This window comes from Argiope bruennichi, chromosome 2 (assembly GCF_947563725.1).
Source record: "Argiope bruennichi chromosome 2, qqArgBrue1.1, whole genome shotgun sequence".
NCBI lineage: Eukaryota > Metazoa > Arthropoda > Arachnida > Araneae > Araneidae > Argiope > Argiope bruennichi.
The window spans coordinates 89,346,959-89,373,220 of record NC_079152.1 but is presented as its reverse complement, the minus strand read 5'-3'; the positions used below and the strand labels follow the sequence as shown (position 1 = coordinate 89,373,220).

The 26,262-nt window shown below is 28.0% G+C and overlaps 1 protein-coding gene and 1 long non-coding RNA gene across 4 annotated transcripts; both read right to left on the bottom strand.

Annotated features, from left to right (window-relative positions):
• Positions 1–1,795: 1,795 nt before the first annotated feature.
• Positions 1,796–12,279, bottom strand: LOC129962043 (shematrin-like protein 2). 3 transcript variants are annotated; one of them, XM_056075733.1, is made up of 3 exons: positions 12,229–12,260; positions 2,101–2,368; positions 1,796–1,824 (listed from the first exon to the last, which is right to left on the bottom strand). In XM_056075733.1, the coding sequence occupies exons 1-2, from the start codon at positions 12,241–12,243 to the stop codon at positions 2,114–2,116; spliced, it is 270 nt and encodes an 89-aa protein (XP_055931708.1). In that variant the 5' UTR covers positions 12,244–12,260; the 3' UTR covers positions 1,796–1,824; positions 2,101–2,113. The 3 variants fall into 3 exon arrangements, 2 of the variants coding, with proteins under 2 accessions (XP_055931708.1, XP_055931707.1); XM_056075732.1 differs by lacking the exon at positions 12,229–12,260 and adding an exon at positions 4,769–4,823; XR_008783873.1 differs by lacking the exons at positions 1,796–1,824; positions 2,101–2,368 and adding exons at positions 9,685–9,817; positions 10,569–10,815 and having other exon boundaries at positions 12,229–12,279.
• A 6,116-nt stretch (positions 12,280–18,395) lies between these two features.
• Positions 18,396–21,046, bottom strand: LOC129990814 (uncharacterized). Its single transcript, XR_008785833.1, has 3 exons — positions 20,999–21,046; positions 19,208–19,454; positions 18,396–18,472 (listed from the first exon to the last, which is right to left on the bottom strand). It is a non-coding gene; the product is annotated as an uncharacterized LOC129990814 (long non-coding RNA).
• Between the last annotated feature and the right edge of the window lie 5,216 nt (positions 21,047–26,262).

Below are 26,262 nucleotides of genomic sequence, written 5' to 3'. Positions count from 1 at the left end.
TTGAATTTACTGAAGGTACTGATGGAGAATTTTAATTTAATAATTTAATGTATCGATTGTCATCATGGCTCCTGCGGATAATTTTTAAACCATTATAAGCAGTCATGTGGTTGTAGTTGGAAACGAATGCTTTAAATGATCCAAGGCAATGACATAAGACATTTTAACGACATCAAATTTTTCTGTAATCCTCCTGTGAATTTCTGTGAACCCCCTATGAACCATATTTATTGGTATATTCAAAATGCACTAAATTTTTAAAGAATATAAATTCAATCTTTCTCGAATTATTATTTTATTGCACATGAATTATTATTTTCTCAGTCTTGGAAGATGTATTCTAAATTTGAAAATTGTATCCAGAAAAAAATCTTTTTTGTTTTACTCTGCTAATTCTGCATCGATATGCCTCATGGATGAAAATTTATACAGATGAATGTGTATTAGGAAGATTTGTACCAATTATCCATTTCATTAATAAATTTGTCTTCTAATATCAGACATTTAAAGGATAAGAATCGTTTTCTAACTTCAAACAAAGTCAGATTCTAAATGTTATAAAAAATGAAAACATATCTAAGCTTCTTTAATACATTTTCTGAAGAGCTTTTTCTAATTTTAAACAAAAGCAGTATCTAAATGGTTTCAAAAAAGAAAACCTATCTTAAATAATTTAATACATTTTCTTTTGATTATGCTTTAGTATATTGGTCCATGATGTCAAAGATTTAAAACATATTGCATCAAGCATTTAAAAAAATGTAAGCTTTAAAAATTAAAAAAAAACATCTAACATTGCTTCCTAAAACTGATGGGCAGAACATATCAGTTTTTGCTAAGAAAAAGGATTTCATTTTTTCACTATAAATACCTTTTTAGCTCTAATGGTAAAGGTGTGCAAAAATGGGTTGTATTCTGTGTAAAATTGAGTTTTATATTGTGTAAATATCTAAATTTGTTCAGTCAACATTTGCTTTTAGATCCATCTGTCTTTTTTTATTTGTATTTTATACCAAGTTTTGCTGGCTTTTATGAGTTTGATGTTTGGATTTTTTTTTGTATTATACGCATATTTCTTAAAAAATTTATCTCTTCCAAATATCTTGAAACGTTCCTTAATTATTTTGTTGTTGTTGTGACATAAGGCACTTTATAAGCCCGCTGACTGTCAGTGATTTAAGCCGAGTGAGCGTCCCCCCCCCTTTTTTTTATCAGTAGCGCCAAATAGGACCAAAAATATGCCTTAGCTACTTCAAGTGTCAGATTCACGGCACAGCCCCTTTTAACAGAGAGCACATTCACACACCTCACAGATAAAACACAGAACAACCATGCCCGAACAGAGACACGAATCAGGGAAGTCCAGATCACTGGGAAGACGCGCTACCCCTATGTCAGGACGCTGGCCCGTAATTATGTACCTTAATTAAACCCTATAATGTAGTTCGTGCTTTATAATAAGCTTTTTTCTTGATACTTATAAATCAATATAATGTGCAATATGTGAAGCAGTAATATACGTTAACTCATGAAAATAACATGGTTTAAAATTCATGCCCTTTGCATAGTAAAATAACGCATAATTTTTGAAATATATCTTTATTTTCGAAAAGAATAAAATTATTGGTATGAAATTTTCATAATTGAAATCATTTAATTTTCTTTAAATTCTCTAAAATATATTACCAAATGAAGAAGCACAATTCATTACAAAATATTATATTTTATTTCTTAACAAGTCTTCTTTTTTCACCATTTCGGATAACTAACCTTGGTTATAATTTTTTTTTTTTTTTTTTTTTTTTTGCTCAGACCTTTTCATTCCTGTAAAAAGAAAAAAAGTCAATATCATTAATTAAGATAATTTACAAAAATTATCCAATCTAAACAATCATCCTGAATGATTTATAAATGTATTTTATTTTTATTTTTTGAAAAAAGACTTTCTGCTTTTAAACATGTAATGATTTGTATTAGTGTTATTTATTAATAACAAATAATAATTTTTGTTAAATCTTATATAGTTTGAAGGATTATATTGGAAATATTGCCATTAAGCATGAAAATTATTTTGAAAACCAACAAACAAAAAGTACTTACGTGGAATAAGTCTTTAAAAATAGCCATAATAACCGAGTCCTCCCAAGTATCCTCGGTATCCGAGACCATATCCTCTATAACCGAGGTCGTATCTACCATAGTAGTTGTAAGGTCCAAAACCAAGTCCATCATATCCGAAATATCCGTTTCCGTATCCATAGTAATATGGTGCATATCCATAGTAGCCATTAAATCCGGGAGTATGGCGAATGACATCGACGCCGGTCGAGGCAAAAGCAATGGCTGCCATAGCCAAAACAAGAGCAAGCTATAGAAAAGAAAGAGTACAGTTTTTATTTCATCTACATGAATATAATTATTATGATTTTATATATTAAATATTTGCGGTCCCTTGTTGACCTAAAATCTTTGCGATTTGTTTTCGGCTGGGTGGGGTTGGTTGGAGATTTGTCAGAGATTCCCAAGCACCTTCAAAGATACTGAACCATGAGATGTCCAAGAAGAAAACAAATTATATGCGTAAATTAAGGTGTTCTTGTCATCCAATCCAATTATTTTTTATCATTAATCTTTCAATTTATACATAGTTTTTAAGAATGGAGCTGAGAGAAAAACGGTAAAACTCCCTTTTCTACCATCATATTTTTTCTACAATTTTTAAATTCATAGACCTCAATTGAATATTTATTCGGTAGTTTATATCATTAATATTCATACAGTAAATATTAACACAATATGTAACGCACCATTATGTATTTTGTGCAAGCGCGTAAAAAGTTTCTATATTTTTCCAAATTTATAATTTAATGCATAAGACATTAAAAAGTGGTTAAGAGGTTATGTAATTTTGTACCACACTAGTTTAACTGCTTGAAGTTGTTCTTGACATTACGAATTTTGTCAAATTCTAAAACACAAAAATACATATAGATGATAGAATTTTCAAATTTAGTCAAGAAATAATTATGATTTTGTATTTTATTTCGTGACGATACCTCGGCTTGGTAACGATAAAATTCGAATTAAATAACAAGAAATAAAGAAGCGCTGAGAAACGATCCTAAAATGTTAAAAAAGGCTACCAGTCCTCCTGCACTTTCTACATTCGAAACAAATTTAAACATCACTTTTTTACTGTCAATAGCGGTTATTTAGACTGTGACTTCTTGATAATATAAAAATAGCTAAAAGATATATGCATGCCCTCCTTACACTGCTTATAATCCTCATGAACCATGTTGTGATTGTTCGGGATCACTGAATGATCTCAGATTCTCTGAATCTCTTACTGTATAGATAAGTGTTTTTGAAAGTAATTGCTAATAATAAATATAATAATCATCTAATTTAAATATACACAAATCTAAATTGTTTAAAGTAAATATAAATAATTTTAAATTTCAAAAAATGATATTATTATTTTTTTATAAAATGATATTATTATATTCATATGCGGTTGCTATTAATAAATTCAGCCTCCATCCGAAAAGCGTAAGGAAAGCAGAAAACATGAATGTTTTAATGTGAGTAATAGTAAAAAGAAGAATGAGGAACTCTTCTAAACGTTACAGAAATATACGAATGACTGAATACTGAAAATGGTAGCAAGGCTAAATCTATTATAAAATCTAATGCTAAAAAAGGCAATTTGAAAAGAAAAAATATTATATATTTTGTGTTTACAAGCAATTTCTCCTTATATAAATTAATACTAACATAAATGATGAATAATTAAAATGTTGCTGAAACAAAACAGTTATAAACAACAAAAACTTATTTTCTTTGAACAATTTTTTCGTATGCAATTCTCATTAATTCTATGCATAAAGCTAAAATATTCCATATATTCCTATGCTGTCTATCTTTTTGAGATCTGTACTGTTTTCCAAATTGAATATTACAAAAAATTACAATGACGTCATTCCTATAAAGTGAATGGAAGCCAAAAGAAAAGCTTGCTCTAAATTCTGTATTTTAAAAGATAATTTTCTTGTTTATGCTACTATGAACGTCAATGATTAAAATTACACAATATATACCATATATTATCACCACCATAATTGATTTTCAAAAGAATAAATACTTATACATGTTGAAATATCTGTATGTTGCTTTTTTCGAATATGTATGAGCTTATCTATGTTTAATGACGACAACTTATTTTTGAAGTTTAACAGGACGTATCGTTTTCTATTTTGACTACAGTAATCCGCTAATACAAATAAGCATTTAAATTTACTTTATAAATTTACTTTATAACAAGTTTTTTTTTTCTGTTTGCAACTACGGAATCAAATTTGATTCTGGAATTTTTCAAGGAAAAATTTAACAGAGAATTTAAGTACAGGCATGAAGAGCGGTGCAACGGGATAGGAGTAAGAGTAATTAAAGTGTTTTTTCACAATTTTCTTCTTGAAAATTTTAAACTATTGTAAAGAGAGTCGTCAGTGAAAATTCGCGTTCGAAATACGCCTACTCATTACTACTACCACCATACAAAGTGTTATGTGGTCAAAAATAAATAAGAGAACAAACATAAAATACCAATATATGTTACAACTTCAAACAGCTTAATTTTCAGCTAAAAGAGAAGTTTAACATAATATGTAAATCCACAATATATATTTGCGTGTAAATCTACAATTTGGAGTTCTTATTCATGCTCACAATTGAGAATAAATAGATTTAAAAGCAAATGATATCTTACCACGGCCTTCATCATACTGGAAGCACTTGGTGTCTGTCGCTTGTTTCTGGGGAAGTTTTTGAGATAACTGCTGTTGCCTTCAGGTTTAAAGCTTATATATTCTCAAAAGACTTTGCATGAATGAGTGCTTACCTTGTTTTTAGCATAAAAATATTAACGAAGCATAAAATAAAGATAAGGATTGAAACTATCGCATATAATTATGTATAACATGCGTTTCATTGTCACCTGAATGAGATTACTCGGCTTTAATTATCTGCTTGAGGCAGCTCATGTATCTTAAAATCAATTTTAGATAAGAATCACGTTTCAAAGAAAATTTTTTAATGCTAAGAATTACAAAAAAATTACAAAGAATACAAGTTTTTTTCTCCAATTTTAAAAATAATATACATTTTTTTCTTTTTATCTAGAAACTGAAAAAGTGATGATTATCAATCATGAAATATAAACTAAATGCATAATTCATATTTTCACACTAGTTTATTTCAATTTGTTGAATAAACTTTGATTTACAGATTTTTAATAAATAAATTATACAATCAAAACTATAATCTCAACTATAATCCCCAGGCTGTAATGTAGAATCAATTAAGGTTTTCATAGAAATTATGAGAAATTAAATGATTCAGGATTGTGGTGTTGCAAAAGTAGTTTGACAAGAGTAGCATTATCTCTCAAAGAGAGATGATAGATTAAATAAATTAAGCTTTTGTGACAGAAATGCTTTATTATGAGTGAAAATAAAACAATTGTACATTTCCGGCAATTGCTGTGTAAACTGTTTTCTAGTGAAAATCATATAAAGTGTTCTAAATGATGATTTCACACAGCAAGCTAGATTTCATCTCATTTTCATTCACGTCCCTCATTTCAGATGCACCACGACATATCGAAAATCATTGAGTCAATGAAAAATTGCACTAAAACAAAACTAAGATTTTAATATTTTAAGCATATATTTCAGTTGAAAAAATTATAATATATAGAAGTGTATGCAATTATTTTTATTTTATGAAATTTTCAGTCATATTATTTTCATGGATTATGTTTTCCCCAATATCATCTCATACACTTTGTCCTTTTTAGATTCCTTCCTCTTATTCCTAAAAGAACTGAAAAAAGTTAAATGCATATCATATCATGAAAGGAAAATGCTATGTTCTTTGGCTAATGATTTTGAATTTTTTTTTCGCTTAGCAAGCAAGATTAGCAAGGGTTAGTTCACATTCTGTTAAGTCCTTTTGTGGCTTACCTGTCAAAACGGCGTCGACTTGGAACCGATTTTGTGATTTGCGTGATATTGTGATTCTGTGGTCTAGCTTTTAACAAAATCATGTTCGGCACATAATACATTTCCTCTTCAATAAAATAAATAAATAAAAATAAACGTGGCTGTAAGCCGTCGTAACTTTTTTGAAAATTTATGGCGATAAAGCCTTAATACAAGACGTAATTGTCTCTTGTTTATACCATTCAAAATACCTTTCCATCTTAAATTACGTACTTTGCAGTATACAGTTTATACAATACCATACCTTTGCATTTCGCAGGATAGAAAGATGTGATATAGCATGAGCTTCTAAAATCAAACTGAGACAATTAATTCTGTTCGCTTTCCTGAACAACTGAACTGAAGCTAATTGTAAACTGATAAATTGATTCAACTAAAAACCTCTATTTCCGTAATGGAAAATTTCGAGATAGTAATTAATTAACCATGTCAATTAACTCGGTTAACCGCTTAACTGTTTTGCCGGAATGCCATACGTGCATCTATTTATCGAATTTTGATAGTTGTAGGCAAAAAAATAAACTATTCATAACGATTATGATTCAATTTAAAATTACTTCGAATACATAGATAAGTCAAGTATCCAATGGATTTCCATTGGAATCAAAATAAGAAAATATTCCCAAAATAGAAAGTGTCATCTTATTAGATAGTAAAGAAAATAACATAGTTAGTGGTTAATCAGTTTTTAGGTTGGAATAAATCTGTTCCCTTGAGTCATTTTCATTGACACCAATTTTGTGAAGATTCGACAATAAATGAAAAAAAGTTTAAGATGTGTCCCCTTTTTTTTTCACGACTTTACCATGATCTTCCAAAATCAATTGAAATAATGAATACTATTCTCTATCCTAAATACTGATAATTTCGAATCATTCATTGATCGAAAATCATTTGATTCGGTAACAAGATACTAAAAGAGAATGCCTCATCCCACACTGTGATTTATGTCAGACATAATATTTCTGCACATTGTTGAGAACTCCGGTTTTGCCTCCTGTTGTACTTCCTAAACTTGACATCTTCGGACTATCCTAATCGTCTCACGTACATTTACGGCATCACATCAAAAATTATGAGAACATCGAAAAGTGGCTTGCTGACCGAATGAACTAAAATCGAGAAAATTCTTTCTCTAGGAAATTCTTTCTCTAGTTTATTGGCAAACTCTTTATCTAATTAAATTTGCAACTAATTATTCGGAGGGCCAATTTGTTTGGTTAGTTATAATAAATATTTTGAAGAAGTTTTTTTTTTAAATTTTTTACGACTACAATCATTTTTATTACGAAATATTACGAATTATAAAGCTGCACACCTGTCATAAAAAGACAAATTACTAATCAAAAATAATAATTCATTTATTTAGGAAATTTTTCAGAAACAAAAATTTTTAAGGAATTTTATTGGAACATTTTAATTCATAAACTGTAATATTTTAATAAACTCACCGAATAAACTCAAAAAAAGTTTTCTTTCCATTTTAAAAGATATTAATATGTGTTTCTTTCCATTTAAAAAGATATTAAATATGAAATGAATATACTGAATTTATTTTTTTGCGAATTAAAAGTAGCGTTCATAATCATATTGATAATCAGCCCATCCTCCAAGAGCATCATGCCAACAAATACTTATTTTCGCAGCCATATCCGAGTTCGTATCCCTAAACTACGGTAAATAACAAGATTAAAAAACAGTCATTATTTATCCAAGTACAGGAACAGCAAATAAAAGAAATATATCAGATTCTTTTACAAATAATTTTTTATATATGCAATTTAAACTTTATTAAAAAATTAAGAGAACTCAAGTTATGTTTTGCTTTCTTCCTTTTGATGCAAGAGCCACGACTTGACCATAATGTGGCCTACTTAAGGTTAAACTGGATAGAAAATGCATGTTTTTTTAGTTGTAATACTTATCAAAAAATAAAATGTAAAAAGCTTATATTGGGCAATTTGTCCAAAAAGCATTTTATTGCACCGTTGGTAAAAACCAATCGTGCAATAAAAATGTCTTTTTTCGAAAAATTGTCAAAAAAAAATTTCATAAATGTCAAAAATATATAAGAATAAGTGAAATGATAAATTTTAAATGAAAAAAAAAATCCAATGGATAAGGGAAAAAGCTGATTACTTGGAGTGTCAAGAGAATAATAGAAGTTGCCTGAAAGTAATTGCATATTTAAAAAAGGACAAGCCACCAAAATGTGAGAAACAGATGACAGACTATAAGAATGAGGATATGTGTTGACTTGGCCTCTCATTATTACCTGCCGGCTAGTTTTGCCTAGTATGATCTTGTTAAAAAGTATAATTTTATCTATTTTTTAAAGTTGACCAAAGTTCTATAACTTGTTTTATTACTTATGGTTTATTCTTTGTTTTATTAGAATATTCATTTTGCCAGCATATAAAAAGGAGTATTCTTGAATTTTTTTTTAAGATGGAAAAGAGGAATGGTTAAGTTGCAAGTTTTGATGCCTTGTCTGGCGATTCATTTCCTTTATTCACATATGAGATCACATTTAAGAAATTAAAAATTTAAACCCCAGAGAAATAGATTTGAAATAAAGTTCTGAAACGTTAAAGTGCAAGTGTCATATTGATGGTTCAATGATTTCAGTGATTGAAAAAATTTCAATGAAACGTTGCAGATAATATATCTATTTCAAGGTTTATCTGAAATGTTAACCATTTCAAGATGAACTACAATGAATTTTGCCATAAATAGGAACATGAGTGGCGGATTTTAAGATTTTGATTTTTTCTATAGAAAGACAATTGTAATGGGATATCATTGCAGTTGCTTGAGGATCATGGTTTTTGATATATTCTTATGTTTAAAGATGGCTCATAAGTATCAACATACAAGCTGTCAATCGGAGAAATCCCGTAGACTCCCGAATAAATTCTGAGAGCAGCATGATGCACGGGATTCAGTGTCAAAAAACCTTTTTTCAAACTGCTTTCAAAAGAACTGTTTCAAACCCATGGGACTTAAATTTTTCGATATGATAAAATAATCTGTAGAAAGATGGGAAATAAATGAAAGATGGAAATATAAATTTCTTCGTGTATGAACATAGGCCTTCTCAATGTCAAGAAATGTGGCTACGATATGTTTCTTTTGCTAAAAAAATATATGTCTCATGAATTGAAATATTATTTAAAAAGGACCGACTTAATCTAATGCCACTCTGAAAATTAATATTATTCATTTCTAACGAAGAAATAAACCTCCAATTAAAAATTTTTATTAAACGCTCACATAAGCTACTTGTCCGAGCATTTTCCAGCAATGTAAGATAAGTTTAAAATATTTAGTGTACTTGTACAAAATTTAAAGACAAATAATCGTTAATCAGTGAATATATATAATTCATTTAAAATTGAAATTTTCTTGTTGTATGGATTGAGTAAAATAATTATTAGTTTCTGAGGAAAATGTTATTCAAAAAAGTAAGATAATCATCAATGTCTGAAGAAAATACTAATAAAAATTGAACAATAATTCAATTAGCAACTCTTTATTTATTTTTTACAGTCATGCAAATTTTCATTCTTGGATAATTGATTCATGATAATAAGAAAAAATAAGATATTTATTAGTTTCTGATGAAAATATTAACAAAAAAGAATCCCATTTCAATTAGTAATGCCTTTATTTATTTTTTACGTTAATCTTGCAAGTTTTTATTTTTGGATTACTGATGCATATGACAAACAATCTTTGAAGATATTTTTCAATTCCTGTAAAGAGAAAAAAATCCATTATTAGTATTAAAAGTAAAAATTAGTTCCAAAAATTTACTGAAGCAATTAAGATATTCATATTAAAAGTTTTCACAAACTGCTTTTAAACGAATTTCAGATACTAAATATCAACGAAACTTATTTAATAATATTTCGATTAATAAATGTTGTTATATTACTTTCCTGATAAATGAACAATATAAATAATTTCAATATTTTAGAAAAGAGGCATACTGTAGAAAAATTCGTCTAAGAAATTGATTTCAAATTTAAAGAAATGCTTCTTATTTAGATATTTGCTTAACCTGAAGGCTTAGTAACTTTAATAAATAATCATACTTTACATACATAATCAATACTTTATCAGAGTTTCTGATAAAGGAAGCAATAATTAAATAAATAACACTCATCTTTTTAAAAATAGGCTTCTCATATTTCAAGTAAATTTCTTTTAAGAAAACCGCATAAAAACATAATTGGAATAATGTATTTTATTTATATAAATATTGCTTTAACTTATAAAAAATATTATTCTATTTTCATATTATGCCATATATAAATTGACATTACAAAGAATTGGAGACAATACGTTATTAAGAGATCTAAAAAACAATTATGTGCAGAATTCAATGCTTTCAGAATACAAAAGGAAGAATACTTTTAATCTTACATAATTGGTCTGTTAATAATGAAACTTTAGATTTTAAGGTAGAAACTTTATTCGAAAATTAAGAGAACACGTGCTTACTGGTAATAGGTCTTTAAAAATATCTATAATAACCGAGTCCTCCCAAGTATCCTCGGTATCCAAGACCATAGTAGTTGTAAGGTCCAAAACCAAGTCCATCATATCCAAAATATCCATTTCCGTATCCGTAGTAATAGGGTGCATATCCGTAGAGACCATAGAAGCCATCATATCCGGGAGTGTGGCGAATGACATCAACGCCGGTCGAGGCGCAAGCGATGGCTACCATAGCCAAAACAAGAGCAAGCTGCAGTAGAGAGAGAGCAAATCTTAATTTATTTACTTACTTACTAAGTTATTCTATAAATTAAATATATACAAACATTTATTAACTAATAACAGCAATCTTTTTACAGTTTTTTTTCTGGGGGGAGGAGATTTGAAGTCTGGCAAGCTTACTTATGGATCAAAAGCAATCAAAAATTTCTAAAAAGTAAGTCCTTTACTGTCATGCACTGTACCTTTAGCACATAGCCACTTACGAAACACATTAGTATAAACTAATTGAAATCTATGTCCCCAATCCTTCTAATCTTACATTCGAAAATAACAGTTATTCGTCAAAGGAGATTTTAATAGCTTATATCTTCATGAAAAAGAATTTTTCATACACGTAGATCAAAAGGTATGTTTATTACTAGCAATAAGTGTATCTCCATTAGAAACAAATGATATAAAATGTACTAAAGTTGGCGAATATTCTAGATTTTTTTTTAATTAGGAAAATATCATGTCATCGTTGAGTGGCAATAGAATACGCATTTCAGATCAATAGAAAGAATTCCCGATTTTTAAAATCTGTATTTTTAAATTTAGAGACACCTAAAAGAAGTATTTTTTACATACATGAAGAGCAATCTATGAAGTATTTATGTAGGAAGAATATTTAAACATTCATACAAAGAATAATTATTTAAGTTAAAATATTCCTTGTACAATTAAATCTATTTCAAATGATCATAAAAATATTAGTATTATATTCAGAACATTTCAACACACTGATATAATTCAACTGTCCTATTCTTTAAACATTTGTCACTTATTTTACTGATGAGTTCATTAAGAGATATTGTTTATCAGTATATTAATAAGAATAAACTAGATATCGTTCACTTTTTAAGAAACTGATTTAAATTCCTATATAAATTATGAGAACGTTGCTTCTGAACATTGAAAAATTATTCAAGAATTGAGCTCAAATCAGAATTTATTAGCAAATATTACAGAAATGGCTCCTTATTTACTCTATATGCTCCTGAGTACTTTGGCTCGGCATTCTAACGTACAAGTTTTCCTGTCCGAAACTATCAGTAAACTTTTCTTCGAGTAACTTTTGACAAAAATTTAAAAGAAACATCAATAAACTGAAGTTAGGAAATGAAATTAATTATTAGCTCGACGTTAATGAGTAATGATAAAAAAGCAAAAAAAAAAACATGAATCCCCCATAATTTCCTTTGGAACTTTTAAAATTTTGTGAAAAGATATACTACTGAAAACTAATTAAATAGAAACAAAAATAATGATTCTAGAAATTAATAGAAAAAAAACTAACAACCATTATTATTATTTTTTAATTATTAACTGCATATCAATAAACAAAACAATAATCTGCATGAAAAAACATAATTAGATTTAGAAGCAGAATAGAAAATATTACCACGGCCTTCATCATTTTGCAGCACTTGGATATTTCAGGCTTCTCTCAACGGAAGGTTTTGAAATAATTGCTGTTAGCTTGTTTTCGCTTATATATACTTTGTAAATTTCGCTTGAATGATTGTTTACCTTAGTTTCAGCATTTAAAATCTTAATGAAGTATGTAATAAAGATTGATATTTCAGATTAAAACAATCGCATAAAATTACGTGTCATGTAGCATGTGTTTCATCGTAAACTGAGTGGCATTACTAGACATTTGTTATCGGATTGAAGTATCTTCTGCGTCAGAAATTCCTTTTTAGATATAAATCTTACAAAGTGTTTCGATGCTTAACTTTAACTGAATTGCAAATTAGGAAATTATGCAAGGAAATTTGCTTTTGTTGATGCAATACATATTTTCTTCTTTACCTAGAAATACATGTTTATTCATTATCAAAAAAAAAAAAAAAAAAAGAACTGAATGCATAATTCGTTTTTTCAAATTAGTTTACTTAAATTTGTTCACTAACTTTTGATTTAATTATATTTTATTATGGCTCAAATTTAAAATAGACTTATTTGTGATATATATAAATTTGCATGAAGTACCTTAATCAAAGTGAGTAAATTAATATATTTCCAGTGATAACTTATGGTATACTAGCCCAGTTTCTAGTATATTTCTTAATACATTTAGATATCTATGAATAAATTCATTACAAGGAATATTTCTCGTGGGCTATCATTACTAAATAAAATATATCCATATTCACAAGTAGTTGACCCTATTCATAAAATTTAATGAAACAATTCTATAATACAATTACTTAACCCTTCAGAAGGTCATTTTTTTATAGTCACGATATATTAATATATGTTTAGGATTGTGATCGGCTTAAGAAAAGTGACTCCTTTAACTTTTTAGATAAATTTCTTTTGATTAATTAATTAATTTGATTAATTAATAATTAAGTAACAAGCCAAGAAGCACCGTTTTGTTTGAAAGGAACTGAAGCATGAATTTTTTGTGTGTGTTCTTTAAGAAGTTTCTGTCTTATTGAAAAATTTGTCAGAACTTATGCCCAACTACATAACATTACATAAAAATGATTTATTTGGTGGGAAGCCTACTTCCCGTGGCCTTGAAAAAGTTAATACTGTTCAGCTTTTACAATAACAGGGGTTTGAGAGTTAATAACAAATTATAACTATAATGTATTTGATACAGTTAAAATATTCAGCTATCACTGAAAGTAATATAGGAAATTGCAATTTGCCTATCTCTTATTTATTATTTAATTAAATAAATTAAATGATTGAAGAAAGTTGTCACTGAATGCGATATAGACATTTTGCCTGACATAATTTTTTTTATATTTTGGTGCCATTAAAAGAATAAAAGAAGCCATGTTATATATCTGAGATCCATTTATCAGAAATGTTGATTTATTTAATTATTCGATATTTATTTTAAAACATATTCTTATTTACGTGGGATTCAAGATCGCTGAGTTTGTTAATGATTTCAAACGTAAAAAAACTATATTCCCAATTGTTTGTTATTAAAACTATTTCACACACATGTGTGAAATTTTTATGCATGTTTAACGCACATCGTAATTATAAGATAGACATTGATGTCTATCAGAAAAATTCAAAATATTAAGCATGTAATTGACATTTACTTCCCGTTACTTTTCATTGGCTTCTTAGGTAATGTGAGATTATATTCACAACATAGTATCCTGGAAATCATGGATTCAATTTCCGATTTAAGACAAAGGTCTCTTACTATTCAAGAGAGCACTTTTGGCATATGTACACGTGTCGCAGCCTGAATTCCTAATTCCTTAAAACTTAATCATGATGTATGACGTGCTAATGCTCAGTCATGATGCTTATTGACGGTATCCACAATTGAAAGTGTTTGTGAACGTATAATTACTAAAATAAGTACCAATTTTCCAGACGTTTGTGGAATCCATCACGTTTATGCTAATGATGTCCTGATATATGGACCACCCTTTAAACTGTTAGTAAATTATTCATGATTGTTATTTAATTATATTGCACTTGAGAATTAAATGAGAGTGAGATGACCAGGATTTCTTTCTAGCTTAATGTGTAATAGGTTCCTAGAAAGAAAGAAAATGTTTTGAAAGGTGAAAAGAATATTTCAAAATAAAGTGTGATCTGCTTTATATTTTCGAAAAATATTTACACAATATCTACTTTTACAACGCATAATAGTAATTTTGGATCCATTTTGAGTATTTCTATAAATTTGAGTACGAGTTAGTTAGTTACAATAAGATAGAGACTGTTCCGACAGAAAATAAGAAAATGCGGGTTTTCTGTAAAACTATTCCTGGATTTAAATTTGTTGTGGCATTTCAATGAGATGAACGACAATTCTTTGAATGTTAAAATAAAATATGAAAGATAACATATCGCTGTGTACATGTGCAACAATTTTTTTCATTGCTTTTTATTGATTTACTTCAAATGTTAAGATGTCAAATAGATGGTATTTTGTTGTACTTTTTTAAATATATATCGTCAATAATTTATTTCTGTCATTGTACAATCGTAACTCATTATTTCAACGACTGCAGTTTTATACAACATTTTCAACTAATATTGCATGTTTTTAATTTTTTTTTTTACCATAACTGTAATTGCTTGGAAGTCCGAGGCTAAAAATTTGTTTCAAATTCCTACTTCTGACTGTTTTTAGCATTAAAAATATATGTTGGTATTTTGAAAATATAATGACTTTAGTCTTATGCTTTTATTTTATTTCCAAACTAAGGAATTAATTAAATAAGAGTAAACTAAAGATTAAAAAATGCAATAAAATTAATTTAATAAAAATAAATGAGAAAATACTTTTAATGACAGTGTTATGTGAAAATGATTACTTAAAAATTTCTAGAAAATTTGAGTATTTTACTTCTTTTGAATAAATATTCTTTTAAATTATTTCTTGGAGGCGTGACTTTGAGTATATTTGCTGCATTTTCCTAGGGAAACAGAAGAATTTTGTACCTGGTTCCCCCCCAAAGTGGGAAAAAGAGAATATATATATATATATATATATATATATATATATATATATATATATATATATATATATATATATATATATATATATATATATATATATATATATATATATATATATATATATATATATATATATATATATATATATATATATATATATATATATATATACAGGGTGTTTATAAAGTTCCGGACCCATTTTGATGTTTAATAACTCATAAAATAAAAAAGATAGATTAAAATTAATAACATAAATGGTTAAATAGACTCAAAAAGTTTCATGACCCTTGTCAATGAACTTCCACGTGTGCCCCCTTCGTCGCACGGAGAATATCAAGTCGATAGTCAATTTCACGCCAGGTAGCGACAAGCATGTCGGCATCCACAGAGCCATTTGCGCACATTATGGCGATTAACAACGCCAGAAACATGAAAGGATGCTTCATCGGAGAACATTATGCTCTTCAGAAAATCAGCAGCATCTTCTATCCTCCTTAGCATATCTGTTGCAAAGGCCATCCTCCTAGGCCTATCGTTCGGTTCCAAAACTTGAACAATTTGAACTTTGTATGCATGCAGTCTTAATTTTTTCTTAATAACCTTGTACACCGTCGAAATTGGCATATCCAATTCTGTTGCCGCTGATCTCACAGATATTCTAGGATTGTGTAAAAATGTCTCTCTGACACGCTCAACATCAAAATCACTTGTGCAAGGACGTCTGGAACGTTTCTTATCTTCGATACTTCCAATTTCTAGAAAATTCTTTTTTCACCGCAAGATGCTGTTTTTGGATGGAGGATCTTTTTGGTAAATTCTTCTGAAATTTCTCTGTGCTTGCACTATCGATTTCATTTCTATGAACCACCATAAAATCTATGCTTTCTCTTGTGGTGTACGCATTCTCCTTAATATCCACTCGAATAAAACATCACATACAAAAGTACTACATAGAACAACACATCAAAAGTAAACATAACATTGCAATAGTTGCCAAAAACAAAAGAGAGAAAAATACAATCAATAAGCAGACAATATTTAGAAAAGTATAGATATTTAGACTGGAAAATGAAATTATCTGAAAATAATTACACGTGCAGACGATATTTACAAAAGTAAAAATATTCAAACCTGAAAAGGAAAATATATGAGTTATTCCATCAATAAATGCCATAAGTTTGTTTATATCTTTATTATTTTACGAATTATTAAACATCAAAATGGGTCCGGGACTTTACAAACACCCTGTATATATATATATATATATATATATATATATATATATATATATATATCTGATTAATAGATCTTTTTAGCCAATAGGAATGCTTTCGAAATTTGTTGTTTCTTTCATTGTGATTATATACTCTCTGGAGATTTATTTCCTATTTTGCTATACAAAAGTGTTCTTATCATAAAATTAACTTTCATACCTGTCAATAAATTATTTTCGTTATCTTTCTAGAACGCAAAATATGTCACTTTTCAACTGTTAAGTTTTATTTTTCAATATCCATTATATGAATAATAATTTTCTCTATTATTCTGTATATTTTGTGAAATATAAATTTTATTATTTAATTGCAATTTTTTAACTAACATATCTTTGGCTTTTTAAGCGTATCTCTGATTTTTTTTAATTTGGCGATGCTTTGTTATAATTTCATTGATGAGAGTATGCTTATATTAAAAGTATTATATTAAAAAAAATAAAAAGTTATAACTTTAAGCATTTTAAATCATAATTATGTTGGCCAATTACATGCATTCGATACAGAAGTAACGAAGAATATTTTTTGAAAAACATTTATATTAAATTATCTTTATTTCAATTAAAAGTTATAATTTGCATATTCAAAATAGCAAAAGACAAGATATTATTTCCATACTAACTCATCAAGCAAATAATTTTTCTCTCCATTATAAAAGAAAAATCAAATGATAATTTCGTACTTACTATCATTGCAAAAAATAATTAATTACATCATATATGTTTAAAACGCAGAATTAAGCTTTTAATCCTTGTCGACTGTTGCAAATTTTTCGCACTTGCTTAAATATTTCGAAATTTTTAATAATATAAATATTTTAACAAGCCTATATTTGTATATATATAAAATAAAATATAATTTTTTTATAAAATTTATTAATTTTGATATTACTTATTTTTCAATAAATACATAATTGAACGATAACAATAAAAATATTATTCTTAGTTGGTTCAATATGTAATATTTCTTTCATTGTTAATTTCTCATATTCAAAGTATAGAGGAAATATTTTTCGTTAAAATATTAAAACTCTAGATTTTGATGAATCTCTTCTCTTTGGATCTCTTTAAGTCTAAAAAATATATTTTTGGCATTAGGTCTGCCTATTTGTCTATAAGTAATAACTCGATAAGTTTTGAGCGAAATTAATGAAATTCGATATAAAGACTTAAGACCAAATGCGCAGATTTGTTTAAGTTTTTAACTATATCCATTCACAGAAAGCTTGTCTAACTGGATGTTTGATTGAAAATGTGCTTAATAATCATGAAACAAAAAGAGTTATGAAGATTAAATTTGGTGAAGATAAGCTTTAATATTTAAAATATAGATTCAAATCAAGTTTTAAACAAAATCCATCAAGGGATTAACCGCATGCATATAATCTCAATAAATCATAAACACAATGACCTAAATTCATAAAATTCAATATTCTAAAAAAATCGTATAAATCGATAAAATTTGAATTATTTGAAACAAAATATGGTCTGTCTAACTCATTAGAATACCTTTTAGAATAATTTTTGTGAATAAAATATCTAAAATGTTTTTTGAATTATAGATTGATATTCCAAAAGGTTTCTTTGTGAAGGGATTTATGTACAGTATTAGATGTGATAGGATGAATTCAGATTGTACTAATGCATTAATAAGAAAAAGTAAAATAATTATCACTTTCTGAAGAAAATATTAATAAAACAGAAACAGAATTCAATCAGCAATCTTTTATTCATTTTAAATAATTATTATTTCATTAATAATTTTAAGTGATGTTAACAGAAACAGAATTCAATCAGCAATATTTTATTTATTTGAAATAATTATTATTTCATTAATAATATTAAGTGATGTTTCAAGATTTTATTCTGGATAATTGATTCATACTACAGATAATTATCGTTTCTGAAGTGGATTATCAAATTCCTGGAAAGAGAAAAACATATATTATTATTATTAAAAATAAATATTAGTAATAAAATTTACTGAGGAATTTAAATTATCAATTAAATTTGTTTTGAAATAGTTTTAAAAGGATTTCAGTTCCTTATATGTCTATGAAATATACTAGTAAAAGTACTTTCCTACTATCAAAATTGCTCATATAATTTTTCTAGTAATTGAACAATTTAAGAATTCCCAATATCGCTAGAAAAGATGCAAATTACACTCCATACATATTAGATATAAATTTGAAATTTTAGAAATACTTCTATTTCTGTATCTGCTGAAACTAATTGCTTAGTATCTTTATGAAACTGAAACATCCTTTTTAGATATCCTTATAATGGGAGTAATAACCAAATACTTGATGGACATCATTTTAAAAGTATGCTTAACAAATTTTAAATATAATTTTTGAAGAAAACTACTTTGAAATATAATTGAAAAAATTAATTTTATTTATATTAGTGTGGGAAATTCTGTTAATTTTAACAAAAATAATGCTCAAACTTCATATCATGCTAAAAATAAATGGGAATTACAAATATTTGAAAACAAAACATTATTACAAGATCTAAGAAAACAATTATGTACAGAATTCTATACTTTCATATTAAAGAAGAATTCGTTTAATATTATATAATTGGAATGTTATTATTGAAACATTAGATTTTAAAGTGGAAAGTTAATTTGAAAATAAGGAGAACAAGTGCTTACTGGTAATTGGTGTTTAAAAATAACCATAATAACCGAGTCCTCCCAAGTATCCTCGGTATCCAAGACCATAGTAGTTGTAAGGTCCAAAACCAAGTTCATCATATCCGAAATATCCGTTTCCGTATCCGTAATAATATGGTGCATATCCGTAGAGACCGTAGAAGCCATCATATCCGGGAGTGTGGCGAATGACATCGACGCCGGTGGAGGCGCAAGCGATGGCTGCCATAGCCAAAACAAGAGCAAGCTGCGGAAGAGAAGGAGTGCAAATTTTAATTTATGTATGTAAAATGTAATAGTATTCTTAATAAGCTATTCTATAAATTAAATATTTTTAGACATTTGTTAACTAATAGTTGCAATTATTATTATTATTATTTTATTATTGTGAAGGGTCGGGCAGATATAGGCATACACCTGGCAAGATTTTTTTTGGGTAGAAAGCAATGATTTATAGAAGAACATAGCATAATATATGTATAGAATCCGAAAGATACATGTTGAAAGATTGATAGAACTGAGTTTAATAGAAGTATGTTCTCAACAATTAGGAAGTGTATATTTAGCACATCTATGATATAAATAGATATTGACGAAGTATATTTGTAAGAGCTAATACTAAACTTAGTCACCAATATTTCTATTGTTACATTGAAGAATAACAGCTATTGTCATTAATAGCCTTATATTGTCATGAAAAAGATTATTTTAAAGCAAGTAGTTCAATAGATATAACTATTGCTGTCAATAAATTTATCTCGATTAAAATCAAATGATATAAGATATAGTGTAGCTGGTGACTATTCTATATCGCAAATGAAAAATAAAATAGGATAATACTAGGTTCTCGGTTAATGGCAAAAGAATATGAATTTCAGATCAATAGAAAGAATTTTTTGTATTCAAATTCTTTATTTTTAAATTTATTATTTAATTAATACTTTTTACAAATATGAAGTGCCAATGTACAAAATCTGAAGTTTTATGTAGGAAGTATGTATGTAGAATATTTAAATATTCATACAAAGAATAATTATTTAATCTAAAAAAGATTCGTTGTATAATTAAATTCTGCCCAAATGCTTCAACTAATCTTAAATATATTAGGATAATATTCAGAATTTTTTAACTACGCACTGATTGTAATTTAACTCCCCTATTCTTTAAAATATTCGTAGTTAATTATACTCATAAGTATGTTGATGAATAATGTTTAAAAGTATATTAATGAGAAAAAACAAGCAATAGTTCATTTCTGGAGAACTGAGCTAAATTCATTGACAATTATCGAGAACGTTGTTTCTAAATAATGAAATATTATGCAAGAATTCTTATAAAATGAGAATTTTCTTAGAATATTACAGAAACGGCTCCTTATTTTCTATGTAATTAGAGCCCCTGAGTACTTTTGAGCAGTATTCTTCCGTACTAGGTTTTCAATCCAAAGTTTTTTGTGAAATTTTCTTCCAGAGACTTTAAACAAGAATATAAATGAAAGATCAAAAAATTAAAGTTAGGAAACGCAGTTAATTATCGTTTTGAAGTTAAAGAATAATAATAAAAAAAATAAAGAAAATGTGATTTCTTTGAAACTTTTAAAATGTTTCAAAATGATTTGCAACTGAAAATTGAGGCACTATATAGAAACAGAAATAATGATTCTAGAAATTAATAGAAAGAAAACGAACAATAATTATCATTTTTTACTTTAATATCTGCATATAAATAAACAATACAATTATCTGCACGACAAAGAATAATCAGATTTAGAAGCAGGAAAGTAAATCTTACCACGGCCTTCATCATTTTGCAGCACTTGGATATTTCAGGCTTCTTTCAATGGAAAGTTTTGAAATAATTGCTGTTCGTTTCAATTTTTCTCTTATATATATTCTGTAGATTTCGCTTGAAGGATTGTTTACTTCGTTTTCAGCTTGTAAAATGTTTACGAAATATAAAATGAGGATAGATATTTGAGATAAAAAAAATAACATAAAATTATGTCTCATGTAGCATGTGTTTCATTGTAAACTCAGTGGCCTTACTAGACATTTGTTATCAGGTTGAGGCATCTTCTTCGTCAGAAAATCCATTTTAGATATATATCTGACAAAGAGTTTCGATGCTTAACTTTAACTGAATTGCAAATTAAGATATTATACAATGAAGTAATATATATATTTTCTAATTTAACTAAAAATACATGTTTATTCATTACCAAGATAAAAATTGAATGCATAATGTGTTTTTTTTTCAAATTACTTTATTTAATTTTTTTAGCTAAATTTTTATTTAATTATTTTTTAATGTAACTCTAATTTAATATAGATTTTTTTAAAATCTAGTTTAAAAAGTAATATTTTCCTGTTATAACTTATTTTATGCTAGTCGTGTTTCTATGCACACTTATCTATATTTTAATAAATGCATTTCAAGAAATATCTCTCATGAACTATCGCTACTCAATTAAAACATATCCATATTCAACAGTAGCTTTCGCATTTCATAATATTTATTGAAATAAATCTCTTATTATAATGTTTATTTAATATTATTCAATTTTTACAATCACATTGGTCTAGGAAATACTAACTATCTTAGTTAGAATGTATTTGATGCAGTTAAAATACTCAAGTATCATTGAAAATAATATCGAAAAATGCAGTAGCATAATTTTCTTTTCTTTGTCTATCTGTAATTTATGACTTAAATAAATAAAATAAATGATTGAGAGAAGATGTCACTGAAAGTGATATAGAAATTTTACCTAACATAATTTCTTTCTTATTTTGTCATCATTAAAAGAATCTGCGATCCATTTGAGAAAATAAACATTTATTATTATTCAATATTTATTTAAAAATATATTCTTATTTACGTGGAATTTAAGGTCACTGCGTTTGTTAATGATTCCAAATGTGAAAAAAAAAATGCTTTTCCAGTTTTTTTTATTATTATGACTATTCCATACAGATATATGAAATATTTAGCGATTATTTAACGCACATCGTAATTACAAGACAAACATTGATCTCTATCAGAATAATTCAAAATATTAAGCATGTAGCTTACATTTATTTCCTCTTTCCTTTTAATGGCTGCTTAGGTAGTCTGTGGCTGTATTACATATATAATAACTCGAAATTCATGTATGCGATTTCCGATTGAAGACAGAGTTTTTATTATTCGAAGTATCAACTGCATAATTATTCTCCATATTTAATATTTTTCAGTGTATTTGGTAAACGTACAAATTAGAATTCCTAAAAATTCAAGCTTGGTTAGACCTGCTCGACTATCATAGGCACGATATCCTCAGTTGAAGACGTTTACGAATGTATAATTACTACGTTGTCTGAATTAGTTCCCTTTTCTAACCCCAGTTGGCAGCTCCTTCCCGTTGTCTTGAAATTTGTGCAGAAAGGATTTCTTGTTTTCTTAGAAGTCAAGAACAGTAGACTTTCACGTGAGTATGAGCGATCAGCAGCTCACGGAGGAAAACAGAGGAAACTAATTTTAACAATCACATGGAAATCCAGAAAGTTTTATTTGAAATTAGTAGTTTATGAAGAAAATGATTTTTATTGTCTTGAAGAAATATTCGTAACCTTGATATGGAATTGCTTATCGGAAATTGTATAAAAGTAAGGAGTGGTTCAATGTGAACAAATGGATGATTAATTAAGAAAACTGTTTCCTGATTTTTCTTGTTGCATCTGCTATGTTGCAAACAGGAGCACGAGGTATGTTCTCACGAATAATGCAGAAATGTTTCGTTAAGGAAATGTCCCCTATACTCGACATGCGTCTATACTAAATGCCATGTGAACTTTCTTGCTATGATGACCTGATATATAGATTAACCTTTAAAATTTTTGTAAACAATTGATGATTGTTATTTAATTATACTACACTTGAGAATTAAATAAGAGTGCCATGACCAGGATTTGCTTCTATCTGAATGTGTAATTACTCTCCTGAAAGGACCAAACATATTTCGAAAGTGAAAGGAATATTTTAAAGTAAAGTATGATCTATTTTATATTTTGGTTAAATATTTACACAATAGTTTTAACACCTAACATTTGTTGAAAAAAAGTCTGTTTAGGATCCATTTTGAGCATTTCTAAAATTTTGAGTGCAAGTACGATTAGAATAAGATGAAAACTGTTCAGATGAAAAATAAGAAAATGCCCTTTTTCTATAAAACTATATTTAAATTTAAATTTGTCATGGCATTTCGATGACATGAACCAAAACCCTTTGATTGCTAAAATAAAATATCAAAGATAAGAATTATAGGTGTGTACACGCTCATCAACCTTTTTCATTATTTTCTATATAGTAGCTCTAAATACGAAAATGTCGAATAGAAAATATTTTATAATTTCCTAAATAAATATCACCAGTAATTTCCTTCAGTCTAATTGTAATTCATTACTCTGACGAATGCAGTCTTACGAAGCCTTTTCAACTAATGATACATGGCCATTCATCTTAAATTGATATTTCTTTTTTAAAAATTCTAATCCGAAGACTGTATATTGCAATGGTTCTCATGTAATGACTACTGGAACAAACACACATCCGTATAAGGCTTTTTCCATGCTAACTTGTTAGCGCGACAACTACAGTAATTTTCATGGTATATATCGTATTTTGATCCACTGGCTTTGGTCTTAGAATTGAAAGAAGTACTATTTGAAAAAAAAATAATTTAGATCATAAGGAATTTACCTTTGACTCCTAGATATGCCGAGAGGAATTTTTTACTAATCCATTGCAAGAACTAGTTGTTTCCTATGGCACTTGCCTTGTACAAGCCCGCTGTTACAAAGACAGCGTTTTTAAGCCGGTAGGGGTGTTCCTTGTTTTTATAGTAGCGCCATCTAGGGCCAAGAGAACGCCTTAGCTACACACACACGTCACAATCCTCTTTACAGGCTCATTCACTCATCCACAAATCGTAATTTAGACCTGACTCAGAGAACGATCACCCGTGATCCAGGACACCTAGTGGTATTACTCATGACATGGAGGACTTTGTGACCACACCAGATTTATACGCTCGGTAGCCACCAAGCACGAGAGGAATTTTCGGCCTGTGGGATTCGAACTCTCAACCAAAGAGACACGAATCCAAAGCTCTACCAACCAGGCTATCCCGTCCCGTAAATACGTCTAAGAGAAGATATTATTTATTAAATTTGCCAGACTACGTACTCATAAAGAGAAATAGTAAATAGTAGTATTGGAGAAGTAGTATTCTTTAAAGTTTGATGGTTTAGAATATCATTCAAATTACTTTAATGGGTCTTGTGGGCATTGCCTTCTTCTATCTCGATGTCATCCCCCCCCCCTACAAACAACCTGGTCAAAGAAAGGAATAAGTACCATTAATTTCAGGAAGGACCAAAAGCATGGATATGGATAGGGCAATGAATGGTTAATATGATATGATGGCTATGAATATCGGTAATGATAATATAGTGATGAAAAATATTTCGAATACGGAGGTTAAGAACAGAGTGGTCTAAGGGGATTTTAGATTTAGGTTTCTAAAAATTATTATGCATTTTTGCTATGTATATAATCATATTTTAACAATTATTAGGCATCTTCATAAAAGAAATTTGCAAAATATATGAGAAATAAGAAAAAAATATGCGTCTCTAATTGACATGGCAATAACCAATAAAATGAATTCCAAGAAATATTTATTCACATTAATATACATTTGGAAAATTACAAAATACTTTCTATTTGAAAGCTACGACCGATAAAGCAATGAAAAACAATTCTTTGCATGGCCACAATTTTAATTATTTCTTTGATGTTTTATTTTTCCAGTCAAAGAATGTTTGTTAATATCATTGTAATACCACAACAAATTAAAATCCAGATATAGTTTTAAAGAAAGGCAGCATTTTATTATTTTCTGTTGGATTAGTCTTCATTTTATTATTATAGTACTGGTACTGAAATTTTTAGAAATATGCAAAATGGAACCTAAACAAAAATTTTAAAACTATTATGCGGAGATAACAGTATTGTGTAAATATTTTGCTAAAATATAAAATAGATCACATTTTATTTTAAAGTATTCTTTTCTCCTTTTAAAACATTTTCACCCTTTGCAGGAGTCTAATTATGCATTCAGCTGGAAACAAATTCTTGTCATGTCACTCTCATTTAGTTTCCAAATGCAATATAATTAATTAACAAACACGAATAATGTTCTAACAATTTAAAGGGCTGTCTATATATAAGGTCACTGTAGCAGAAAAGTTATGGATGCTATAACGTCAGGAAAGTTGGTAATTATAAATTCACAAACACTTTTATTGTGGATACCGTCACTAAGAAGTGGAACAAGTCTATGGACCAAACCCGGAGAGCCGCGGTGGCCTGGTGATAAGGTCTCGGCTTTGGAACCGGAACGTTCAGGTTTGAGACCCAATTCCATCGAAGAACAGTCATGTAAGCGGGTTTGGTGCACGTTAAACAGCCCGGGCCAAGTGTCCTCTCGCTGGTGTGGTGTGGAGAGGGGGGTACCAGCTCAGGTGTCATCCTCATCATCTGACCGAGGTTCAAAATTACGAGGTCCGCGCTAAAATAGCCCTAGTATTGCTTTAAAACGGGAAGTTAATATTACTAAACTAAACAAAACTAACCCAAATCGTAATTTTATACATATGCTCAGGCTTGCACTGTATACTAAATATGCAATCAAACATATTAAATATTGATAATTATTAGGCTGTACTTATGATGTTAATTCTTCGAATAGTAAAAATTTGCGGTTTTCAATCGGAAATTGAATCCATGAATTTCGGGATACTATGTATGTATTTTAACTACACTTTACCTAAGGAGCCAATGAAGGGAATTAATGTATGTTACATGATTAATATTTTGAATTATTATGATGGATGTCAATTTTTGCCTTGTATTTACGATGTCCGTTAAATATACACTAAAAATGTATGCATCTGTATGGAATATTTTTAATATTAAACAACTGAGAATATCCTTTTTCACGTTTGAAATCATTA